Here is a 13,576-nt window from a genome sequence, read left to right on the forward strand (position 1 = left end):
TAAATCATTGTTAATCTGTGACTATATTTTTCCTTATGACAGTTAAAATATGAAATCTATTTTTTTTTCTACTTAATCTTTTGTTTTGTTTTTTAAAAAGTTTTTTGTTTGAACAATAAATTTTCATTTGTTAAATATATACTTACGTACATTAATAACAATTAACTAACTTAGACAAGAAATATATTTCCTATTGTTAGATGATTTTATAAATAATAAAGGTCAATGACACTATAAATTGCAATATTAATCTTGAATTCTACGTGTAGTTTGTTAATTACATTTCAAGTTGTACATATATATAATACCCATAGGATTAAAGAGCTTATTTTTATAAATAAATAATTTCATTTACGTACATGATGATCGTTACTTTATGTTATGTACTTACTAATTATTTTAAGTAAAAGTATTTTTTCCTTTTTTTTTTAATAAATGTTTTTTTAAATGCATGGATCTTTTACGTATACGCGTGCACCCTACATCATCGTCTTGATGGCATTTCAATATTATAATTTTTTAATTATTTCTTTTAAAATGTCCATATCCATGTAAATTGTTTTATAAAAAATGTCTTTAAAGCTAGATCAAATGGCATTTAAATATAACTAATAGATAAAAAAACCACCAATCGAAAAGCGCCGTTTCAATTCCCGGTGGAACTTATGTACCGACCTATGTATGCAGACCTATGTATGCAGACCTGAGTATATACATTGGTAATAATCGATTACAATTAATCACTCAGAGGAGAAATATTATAATTAAATATGTAACAAATGTATCGATAAAGGTTAAACGGAAACAACTATTTATAAAAATTATCTACATTATAATTGCAAACATAAATTCTTCTAAAGATTAATTATTTATTGTTCATAATACATATGTATTTTACTTAAGGGTTGATTATGATTTTTTAATTTATTCTGTGACGACATTAAGTCTGACTACGAAGTTAGGTAGATCTGAATTTGTACGAAATTCTATTGATCTATATTGGTGTATTTATAGATTTGAGTAGAAATGCATTTATCATCAATAAACTTATCTTCTCTAAATTATGATCTATTAAGACAGTATAAATAATATTAATTTTTAACATACTCACATAAAGATGTAAAAAAACGAATATTATTTTAGTTGAAAGATAAGTTTATAAATCCAAAGCAAAAGCTGTTAATATAAAAAATAATTTCGGTACTAATTCCGTATTTGTTAATATTTTATTTCAGGGTCAAATCCTGCAAATGAACCAATTCCACACAACCGATCGAGTTAAAATTTTGGACAAGCTTGGCGCTCTTTACAATACTATCAATAATATTAATAAAAGTAATAATATTTTACAATATTATTAATAGTATGTCAAGAGTAGCTATTAATAATTTTAACTTATAATGAAGTTAATTGTTGTTAAGTTGTAATGTTGATTTTAAAAATGTATTTAAAGCTATCTAAACCTAGCTGTTTAGTTGGTAGTTTAAATTTAAGTTACATCATTCAACAGAATTATTATTATTAAGTATTTTTTTTATTATGCTTAATATGTAATAATTAACGCAGTAACTTATATTTAAAGCTTTTTAAAAATTATTAAAACTAATTTAAAAGGATTTGCGTGTATTTAAAGTTTAAGTTAATTGAAACGGATTAAATTTCATTTCATCACATACTACACCTTTAATACTATCTAATTTCTATCGAAATTACGACGTGAGGTCTATTAAAAACATCAATGAATTAAGAAACAATTTCCTAAACAGTACATAGAAAGTACAAATACTAATCTTGAAAGAATCTCATTAAGCACTTTCTAATTAAAGAGTAATTAAATTCGCGGAGAGGAAAAGAGAGCGCGACATTTAACTGATACTAATAAGATCGTCAAACAATTACGGCTCATCCGGGCCAGAACGAGAGGGAGCGATATACCCTTCTGCCTCCCTCCCACCGCACTCTCTATTTAACTTTTAATTTATACTCATTCCTTTATATCTTTTATTGCTTCGCCCATCGCAACTCCTAATGCGCCCGAGGTGCTCCTCACACTAATTAAATTCATGCAACACTAAGCTTTTCAAACACCCTCTGTAAACGGGCCGCCCACCTCCCCACCCCGCGCGGTCCACCAATGAGGACGCCGAGCGGCGTGTGTACAATGAGAAGAGGGGCGTGGAAGCGAGTACAGGCAGTGTGAGATTTCTGATAGAGCTGTCACGTCGTGTCCGGGCGGGTCGTTACGCTGTCTTGACATATTTTATTATTATTTATGTCAATTAGGTTATTACTTTTTTGTTTAATGGAATAAGGAATCGCTTGTGAAATTGATTGCCTTTCGGTCGCTTATGATTCATCACTGTCAGGAATATATTTTGTAACGTGTTAATTTCTTATGATTGATTGTTGTGGGTCATTAAAGTCCGGCGCAATCTAGTTTTACGCAACACATCTATTGTGCCGCCTAATAATCTGAACTCCATCTCCTATTTTTAAGTTATAACATCTGATGATTACCTGTCACATTAGATATGGATGAATTCTTTGAAATTACCTTACTAATTGCATACATCGTATTAAGCTTACTTACGGTTAGGATAGTAGGATAAATATTTATAAAAACTATTTACGTCTTTGAAACTAATAAGTAAATAGCATTGAATAAATTGAAATAGCATTATTTATCAATGCTTATTAATACATTTATCATAGAAACTTGCTTACACACAATATTTTAAAATTAGTTATTAGTTCATGAGGCATTAGCCAAAGAGATGTTAAGTTAAATACAAATTTTCTCACTTGTAAAACATAAATATAGACATTGAATAATATCACCTATTATTCTAACTGTTGTGTCTGTAAGGCAACATGAGTTTTCAAAACGTAAATGTTGGCGGCAACAATCTATAACATTAACGTCTTACCGATTATCTATAAGTCTCGTTGTAGCGGCGCGCCATGCGGCTAAAAAAGATTATGACGGCCCCGCAGCCTCGTATAAACGTACGACGGCCTTATAAATCCACTGAATAATCACTATACAGTCAATAACAAACTTAACGCCATAGACAGCAAAGTCCATTTCAGCGTGACAAAGATCGCTTCCTCCGATATCGTTAATTCCACGTATGGCAAGCCTTAATTTATGGCCCTCTATTCAATACCCATCTGTAACCGGCAGACATAAGGTTTAATATTGTTTAGCTACGCCGTACGTTGTACTGTCGGAGGAATAAATCTATAATATGAAAGAGGCGGGGAATTAATTTGTACACAGGTGGGGGTAGGGGGGTCGACGCTCCGCCCTGCGTCGGGCGCGCCATCTCAGTGCCGGGCCGAGCGAGCCGCGCGAGCACACCGTTTAACCGTGATGAGTGTGTAACGAACGATAGTGTTTGACTAATTGGAATTTGGTGGTGATTGTAATGACTGAGAATGCTTGCGGTTGGTAGTGTTGTCAGTAGTCGATAATCAAGATATCGAGTGTCGAGCGTGGCACCGGCGGCATGGTGCTGGAGGGCGGGTTGCCGGCGCCGCTGCAGCTGTACGCGGCGGCGGCCGCAGGCCTTGCGCCGCGACCGGCCTGGCCGCCGTTTCTGCCGTTCTTTGGGGTGCCGCCGCCGTTCCTGGCGCGGCCGAGGTTACCGCATCCGCTGCCCGCGCGGGCGCCGCATGGACCGCCCAGCGAGGACTCCAATGAGGACGGTGGAAGCAGTAAAGGTAAGTTATCTTAAATAATGTTAACGGCTTACAAACTCAATACATGTCAAATTCTAGAGTACAGTTTATTTAAAAAAATGTGCACATCTAAGCATTGAAATTAATTTATTTTTAAAACCGGACATCACGCTTCATAAATAAATAATATTTAAAACATTTACTTAGAACATCGTTTTAATAAATACTTAAAGTACAGTTTTGTTACGTACCTACATATTTGATATAAATAATATATTCAGGGATATTGTTTTTAAAAAAATCTTATTTTATTTTTACAGCTTGCAATATTTTTTTTAATTTTGCAACCTATGAAGTATACTTTCATAATTATAATTAATAAAGTATATTTAATAATTAATATATGAAATAAAATAATTTCTATTTTTTTATAAATTGTACTCCTATTAATTTCAATGATTTATCGTTAATTTAATTTGTATTGGGACCTCACTTCATATAAACAATTTTAATTTAACAATAAGTATAAAAAAACAAATGTTACATGTTTTTGTTTGGCTTATAAAATTTGAGAAAGGTGAATAATTGTAACTTTGCCGTCGGTGATTAGGATAATTGACATAAGCAATAAACATTAATATAATATGTACAACAACTCAAATTGATAAAAATAAACCATTAAAAAAATTTATAAATAGTTATTTTTAATGAAAATAAAAATAACACTTCGATTTATAAACGAATACTATTTTCAAACTAGTCTGTATATTCTAGTTATTGCTACGGATTTGCTTGTAAGGGATTTTATACCTTATTCACAAATATATTATTTAAATCTTTATTTATTTACATAGTGTCAACCTACTTTAAGATTACTTTTAAGAATCTATAAATTTGTTGTGCTTGCACTATTAATTCAAAATGTTTATTAAATTCTTAATTTAAAATTGTAGTTGTCTCTTTCTTGCCAATTAGATATTTTAATGCAAGTTAGTTGATGAATAACGATTTAAATACTTGTCTTGATTCCTTAATAGAAATAGTTTTTATTTTATTTATTTTTAATTAAGAAATATTATTACATTTATTCGAAATTCAAAAAGTGAATCGTTAGTTAAGGTCACGTTCAAGACCTGTGCTTAGTTTTTTATTTTAAATTTATTTACAATATCCTTCTTTAAAATCACTATAAACAGTATTTTATATTAACAAATGTAAGATTATATTCCTACTCTGACATAATTAATATGTAAAACTAAAGTGTCTGATTTATTTGAATCACTTCTTTGTACACAAGGCAGCGTAAGTTTGACTTTCAACCACTAAAATGTCTTAGGCAATTGAAGTATATAGTAGAGTCTTCGTACACGAGTTGGTCCCAGACATTTGTCGTCGACACGTCTCGTGCGTTCGTTAATGAGGACAATATTATTGTTATATCATAGTTGTGAATATGTTAATGTAACTGCTTTATTATTTGTTAAGAAACATAAAATATTAACATTAATTCATTAATTTCACGTGTAATGATTGTTCTTGAAACTTTTTGATTTTTAGTAAACGTTATGTAAAGTAGAGCGGTTACCGATTTAAGTATAAATAATCAGAGCTTTTTTTTTAATAAATTAATTGTAGAATTCTTAATAAAATGTATCTACTATCATATCGGTTTGGCGTAGGACTTAAAACTTTCTTTTTATTACTTAATTTTATTTTTAAATAGTCTATAGAATCTACTAAACCTACAAACCCGCTGTGGAGTATTATGATTAATTATGGAATATCACATTGAGAGAAGAGGCTTTTGTCTACGTATGGGACATCTACGGCATGTTACTATTACAAAAAAAAAAAACAATTTTCAATCTTTGAATTAAGGCAAGGGTTAAAAAAATAAGCAAATAACACTATATATAATAAAATCATATAAAAGTAATGAACGAGTTCATAACATAATAAAAATTTCTTTGTAAGAATCACCGACAACAGCACAATAAAATATATATATAGAATCGTATTTTAGATTATCTCTCCACTTTATAAAATCTATATACATTCAGGCACGACATCGAAGTAATGCATTCAGGCACGCTCAAGTAATACAATTTAAAACTGAAATTTTACATGTATTCAATACATTCAATATTAAATCATGTCTATTGTTTATTAATACCTATACGTGTATATATTTATAACACTTAATAATTATATTTATACGTATAATGTTAATTTTATGTAAAAACTATTTTATTTTGTGCACTTCCTTGTAGATAATGCTTTTAAAATGAAAACTTTATTTTTATAATATAAAAGACGTATTTGTATATTTTTAAGTTATGTGCATTATTGATTAGGCTAAGAACGTTAAATTAAATTAATTTAGTGTTAAAAAGTAATATCAACAGTTATATTTCACTTGGATAAAATTGACTTAAGACTATAGGTATCTTTAGAAGCTGTCTTAATCTTTTTTATTTTCTATATTGTTGCCCATTAATGTTTAAAATATTTGTAACAAATATTAAATCTTTGTTATTTTGAAATACTTTATTTTTTAAATGAAATGCAAGCGCGATATTTTACTTTCTATAATATCGGAGATTGAGAATGATACAAATTATAAAACTAAAATGTTTTATAAGACTAATTTAATGACACAATCTGTGTAGTTCAGGATAATAGAATAAATCAATCAATTATACGCAATTATCCCCGTGTTATTTTGACGCTGCAAATCGAATTGGGATAAAGCATATTGCTTCGAACCGAGGTCACGCGAGCTTTCGGCAATTTTTAAACTACCATGACTCACTCCCATGATGGTTATAGGCGTCTATCATTACTCTATAATCAGTATTATTATGGGATATTTGTTTTTTGGATAAGGCAAAGACATGGCATCAGACAGCCTAAAATGTTGATTGAATTTTAAATTGTCCTGCAATGTTTTTACTTTTTTATTTATCATGAACTGTAGTTAATTGAAATAGATTATTAGTTTTGATTACATGTTTGTATATAATTAAATTATATTTATTATATATGTCATTTAATCGTCTTATGTTTAATATAAGTAGTCTACATATACACGGCACTACTAATAAAAAACATTAAACCAATTATAAGTTTGAAGTCGTTATGTGCATTTAAATGTTTTTAAGTTTTCAAATCATTTTCACGGGTCAATTAATGTTAAAATAATTTGTCAATTTTGTGTCACTTAAAATGTATAATCTTTAATTACTTGACTTACTTGTGGAAATAATCACTAGATTTTTTTTGCAACATCCAAAAATATATGACCGCTATAAATTTAATCATTGTCATGATTTCTAATCAAATATGGTTTTATGAATAAAATTTAAAAGTATTAGGATGCAAGTACATTGATAATATTAACGGCAATACTTAACAGTTAAATGATAATAATGTAGTTTTTTTTTATAATCATAATTGAAAAGTATTTTATACTTATTCAATTTATAAATACTTATATTTTTTGTCTGTCCGAACTCTTAACGAAAGACATGTAAAATATTTTTATTCTATCCTTGAAATCTCACTAGTCATGATTTTCTATTCATTTCATATTAATTGGCAATAAAATACATTATTTTTTCCATTTCGCGCGCTTTTGTAGAGTTCATGTTATTTTAAGCTTTATCTATAATTGTTTTTTATTTATAGTAATGGTTTGGTTCATATTCGATCTTTAAATTTTTTTAAAAGTGAATTTCTACTACTAAAAACTTATTATTACAAATATGGAAAATTAAGAATTTGGAAAACTCTTTTGACGATAAAAGAAACGTTTTAATAGAGCAGTAAACATAACTTTTAATATTTTTCAATATATTTATTTTTAACAAACTTTAAATAAAGTAATGTTGAAGACGGTTTATTTTAAGATAAATTTATATTATTAATTCTGTACCTACTCCTCACAATGGTCAATACTGTATTCAGTAAAAACGATAATGTACAGTCAATAAACATATTTTTAATACACTTTAACTACAATCGATTAAATAATATTAAATGAATTTAAAAACAGTTCTAACACATATAAAACCTCATCTTATGGCTTCCTCTGGTGCATTTTCGCTCAGATAATTGTAATTGCAATTTAACGGGGAAATGTTGCTAGCATTCTTGCTTCCACACGTGGTCTAGATTTGTATGGAGCTATTTTATATACTTATTCAAGTCTACAATGTAAATTTAATATATTATGTGTATATTAAATAAATAGCATATACTGTAAGTGAAGTCATCACTTAGGATATAATATTTAAATGATCGTGTATCTAATAGGAATTTTTAATTTAAACGAGAGAAAATGCGGGATATTGAATGTTTTGTTTAATGTTTGTAGTGTCGTGTAAATTGTGTACCGGTGAACCTGCAAAGTAGCAGTTTACCTTATTCAAACCTAAAATAGTATATAATTTCAAAGTAGTTACCTATACTCGTTAAGAATGAGTTTTTTTGGTGAAATATGAAAGCTTGGCTATCACAAACACTCACATTTAATCAATGCTAGATTAGGTAAAGATTTAATATTTAATCTAGAACGTCAGACAACAAATTAGAAAATTTTAGTAAACAATATGTCTAAGAAAAAAATATTAAAATTGCAAAATCAAAAGTTTAAAATATAATAATTATTATATAACCATAAGTTATATTTGTGCTACTGTCATAATATAGGGAATTAAAATTTTGTACTTTAAAAGTTTTATACAAGATAAAAAAAATCTTACATATAATAAGGGACTAATAAAAGTAAGTATGTGTGGGTGAGCTTTTATGTTGTATCTGTCTACACTTTATGTTTCATACTTATAGACAACTTATTACTTAGGTATACACTTAAAAGAAACTGAAGTGATTATTAATATTTTGGAACAGTATTTTTATTCGAGGAGACTATTTATGTGATTAGCTTCATTTTATAATTTTGTAAGAAAACTGCCGACGACCAAAATATATTATTGAAGCTCACTGTAAGTTGTTAAACAATAAAATATAACATTTTAATTGTTTTTTAATTTTTAGACTAGTGTTGTAACACGAAAATTGTTAGGCTTGATCGCTGTCAAAATTCGTTATAAAAAATAAACGTTCGCTTCGTACGAATCTTATGGTCGAATGCATCACAATTTACTAATCAACTGACAAGGCCGTATTATTCACGCTTCGACGTCACTGTTTAACTACACCGTGTGTTGATTTTAAGCGAGCTAGTCAGATTAAATATAATATCCTAATAAATAACCTCCGCGGTACGATCTACTTATACTAGCCATAAGTTATCGTTTTAATATTATTAAGGCATTATTCCCAAAATATTCTCGCTCCGGCCGCGTTTGAATAAATTTTGTATTAATAAAAAAATAAACGCTGGCAAGGTGCGAAGAGGCTAACGAGCGTAATCCAAATGTAAGTTATTAGTTGTTCGGCGAGGCCGCCTGCTGCGCGCGCGTCGCTCGCTCCACGATGTCGATACCCAGATTTTTATCGACGCTTTTGTCGGCACTAGCGCTGAGGTGTTACTCACAAAATTAGGATGTTAAATGTTATGTGGATGACGCATGACCACCCCGCTTTGTGTCTTGACAACAATTCATTTTTTATCGTCATATAATAGAAATATCAATGTTTTTTATCGATATGATTTATGTAGCTGAATATCTTTAGAACCTCTTTGATTGTACTCTAGCGAAGGTGTTTTCGTAACATCTTGTGTAAATAGTTTTATAATTAAAAATTATTATATATTTTAAATGATATTCAGACCTATAAATTTCCGTAACCGGTAAAGCGAATAAGCCCAAGTAGAATGCTATAAATCATACCGTTGTAATTAAATGTTTTATTGATTAATTCACATGTTTACAAAATGTAGTTTAACAATATTACAATAATTACTTATCACATAATATTACTCGTGCAGGACATGCGTAGGCTACGGAACTATGATCTTTATGTCATAATAAAATAAGATTTATCTTATTTAGTTAATGTTATTATTAGCGTGAAGTTATAGTGTTAATGACCCCTCATATAACAAGAAATGTCCTAGCAGCTAATTTGCTTATTATTGATTGATTCGTCGGTATTAAATAGTTGTCATACATAATTAGAATATCGATCAATATTTTATATGTTACATATTGGTTCCTATAATATTAAAAACAGGTGCGTGTACTTATGTACGCGTGTGAGAAGTTCTACTTCTTCGGCGAGTTTAAAATAGATTTTAATTACGTAAAAATAAATAATTACAATAAATATTATTATTATGATAAATGTATTTTTTTTCTTTTATTCGTCAATACTATTATACTATACACATACTCACAAATTTAAACGTTCACGATTGAAATTTGTAATCAAATAAATATTATAAAATAAGATAGTGTGAAGTTGTCTATTGCGAGCGACTTGACACTTAGCGATTAAGCGAGGAACTTCATCGTAGAGTTTTCATGATATCCTATGCGCATAGGGTGACATGAAAACGTTATCGTCGCATCATAAACAACTGTCTCATATTTTTTTCATAACGCACTAAAAGAAATACATATAACTTCAATAAAGACTTTCAACCGTATTTTGTTATCGGAATTCACGTTTTAAACGTAAACAATCACGTTTGTGTAAATGAAATATATACGGAGGATAGTAAAAACCGAATTTAAGAGAACTCGTTACAGTAAATTGCAAAAGAATTTTATACACAGTCGATTGTGTGTTTTTTTATTTATCAACGGCCTCAAGACAATCGAGCCTACTGGGAACGTTCTGTCATTTAGAGCAGGTCGAATCAATTTCGTTCTTCGTCAGGCGAGCGGTGAAAGAAAAAAGTTTGGCCAATCAAGCCATCACTCTAAACTTTATAATTGCCGCCTTTCGAAATACGCACCTAAAGTATCACAACTGACATCTTAATAAGAACTTCACGGAAACTATTTTTTTGGGGTTTAAGGAAATATAAGTTGTTTGTAAATTGTTTTACGAGCACTAAATTGTTACGATTTCTATTGTAACATTAACTATAATTAACTATACATAATTATAAGGCTGCAGATAAAGACGTGCTGAGATCAAATCGGCTAGGGGATATATACCGCTATTTTTTAATATTATACCGGGATTTTCTGTCAAGAATTTCTTTGCTCTGGAAAGATCTTTGGATCATTGGTCTTGCGCCAGAACTCTTCCCGGTTTATGTCTCATCCATTTGCGTATCCAGGCGTATTGTTATAGGGAAGTCTTAGAGAGACTACGCTACGCCAATGGTCCTATCGAATTATAAGCGTATCCCTTTACATTTGGCTATTCTCCATCGATAATGACTGCCTTAGTCAGAATCGGTCGAGAGGATAATCTCAATTATATATATTCTAGATTTAAAATAAAAATGAACAAACGAATATTTTTTAAATATAATGAAAAACAAATACAATAAATAATTGCGTCGTAGTCCGACTACAATAGTAGTTATCATGTGTCATCCTTAAACACTGCGATTCTTTATAATTATCAATTAATAGGTATTAGTTATGAAAAACATGTAGACATGACACAACGAAAATGGCTCTAGAACAAACGTAACCTCAAAACATCGTAGTAATTTTGCGCAATGTAAACATATCGTCCCCCACGCAACAAGGAAACAAACTCCTCTCGAAGTAACAAAGTTAAATGGTCTAATAAACAGAAATCACAACTAGTCAAAAGCACATCAACAAAGGGCCAGACTCGTAGGGGAGTCGACTTGAACGGAACAACGCATAAATATCCACACGCTCTCCCTCTCTCGTTAAAATGCAATACTTTTTATCTATAAATGCTTGTAAAACAATATTTGAAAGACACATTGCTGTGTTTATTTTACCTAATAGCTATGTTGTAATGAACAGTTAGTGAAATTGTGAAGAATTGCACACGAAATATTGTCTTTTAGTTCGTAATTATAGTTGTATTTAATTAATTTATTTATCTATTCAAATGTTGCCATTATTATGCAATAAAATAAATAGTAGTATAGAAAATATTTTATCGTTGAAATATTATAATAAAGACAGATTATAAAGATATTTAGTTTTATGTGATTGTGTGCAAATTACATATATGTTATATTCATCGTAATTTTATCGACGGTGTTAATTAAGACACATTATGCGTCACAATAAAGCAAATTAAATAACATAAGTAAGCAGGGAGTAGTAACGACGCGATGATGTAATAATAAATTATTTTTCAAGTATAAGATCACTTTACACCGTGTCCGAGTTATAAAAAACATCGTCATTACCACGAACAAGTGACAAAAGGCCAAAAATGTTCGTAATAAGGTCTAATAAGAAGTATTTGTCAAGTCGTCGAGCGATGGCAAGGTGCGCGAAATGTAACCGAGACCGGTGGGGGCTAATTTCAAGGGCCATTTCCTCACACACCCTGAACAGGGGAGTGACCTCGGTTCCTAAAATAAAACCGAAGACTTTTATTACACAGCTGTTGTGGAAAATTAATAGTGATATGCTTAGGTCTGTCTAATTTTATGTCAAAATGTTTGACGTTTCAAAGTTTTTTTTTTATAATATGAATTTTAAAAATATAGGGTTATTATTTATAATTGTGCCGACTATTCCACGCAACTTTTGTTCTAAATATGAAAAGATATGTGTCAAATTCGATTTTTTTATTTATTTCTTAACTATTAACGGTTTTAATATTCAATAAAATGTATAAAGTATTATATAGCGCTGTAAAGAGCTTTATTGGTCAAACACATTATTTTAGTACAAGATTATTTATTTATTTTTATTAATAGTAATTTATTTTACGGTAATCAAGAGACATTTTATGAGCAGTTAGTTGGTGTTGAACAATCTGAAAATCACAAGAATCTTTTTATCTATTCGCAATAGAGACAAAAGCTTTAAGTAGAAAAAAAACTTTTAAATATTTCGTAGTAAATTTTGATTCTTTTAAAGTTAATAAAGGTTATACAATCGTCGCATCTCGCATGCACCGTGTCGAATCTATCGTCGCGTGGCTACAAACACACATTTGTCTAATTCGATATGCTTTTTTTACTATTTACACTGTAGCGTTCAAAACCGTTCACCCTCGCGATTGGTCGCGGGAGACGTGTTGCCAATATGTCCTGTACTTAGAGGTTTAGTATCGAAATTGGGCTCCAGGGCTTTGATACCAAACTTATAGACAGAGTGGTTTAGTCCCATTACGTTATATTGATCTGTTATGTTGACTTCTCAGACGCTTAAATATTTCTTATTTATATTAAATATTCATTCATATTATATTTTTCTTTGCATATTGACGCTAGCATATCGTCAATAAAAAGCTTCACGTATTTATGTTATTTATAAATATATTTATAATTATATATAATATATGAAGCTTTAGAATTTTGGCGGTATCTCTGAAAAGTAATTTAAATCCAAAAATGAAAAAAAAGCAGTTAAAAAAATAAGTTACAAAGTCGGTTATAGTTTTGATAAGAAAATCAACGTTTAATGTTTTGTAAAACTGATATTATATTTGTGTCTGTTGTTAAGTTTTGAGTTGAACTCATGACTTTCAAACCCCACTGGTATTAAAATTTATATTGTTATTCTTGTTTTTTATTTATTTTTCACGGATAAACAAATTATAGAACTAACTGTCACGTGTGACGATCGTACGATACTAATTAATCGCAGCCATTGTTTTTCGTGGGATTCGTAAAAAAAAAAAGTCACCCACAGTTTTTGCTTAAACAAAAAAATATATTAATTTTACGCTTTCGTATGTTTCGTGAATTTAAATTACACAATGAAATAAATGATTGTTATTATTGTATTGTTTTTTAGCTCGTTTT

The 13,576-nt window shown here is 29.6% G+C and overlaps 1 protein-coding gene across 3 annotated transcripts in view; it reads left to right on the top strand.

The window, feature by feature from the left end:
- Window positions 1-3,285: 3,285 nt before the first annotated feature.
- The window catches only part of LOC113396963 (homeobox protein unc-4-like), a 37,585-nt gene continuing 27,294 nt past the window's right edge, over window positions 3,286-13,576 (top strand). Inside the window, exon 1 of one of the 3 annotated variants that reach the window (XM_026635065.2) lies at window positions 3,286-3,723. In XM_026635065.2, the coding sequence (XP_026490850.1) occupies window positions 3,510-3,723 (214 nt within the window). In that variant the 5' untranslated portion in view covers window positions 3,286-3,509. The remainder of the gene's footprint in view (window positions 3,724-13,576) is intronic. The other 2 variants (XM_026635064.2, XM_026635063.2) reach the window with 2 other exon arrangements.

This window comes from Vanessa tameamea, chromosome 9 (assembly GCF_037043105.1).
Source record: "Vanessa tameamea isolate UH-Manoa-2023 chromosome 9, ilVanTame1 primary haplotype, whole genome shotgun sequence".
Taxonomy (NCBI): domain Eukaryota; kingdom Metazoa; phylum Arthropoda; class Insecta; order Lepidoptera; family Nymphalidae; genus Vanessa; species Vanessa tameamea.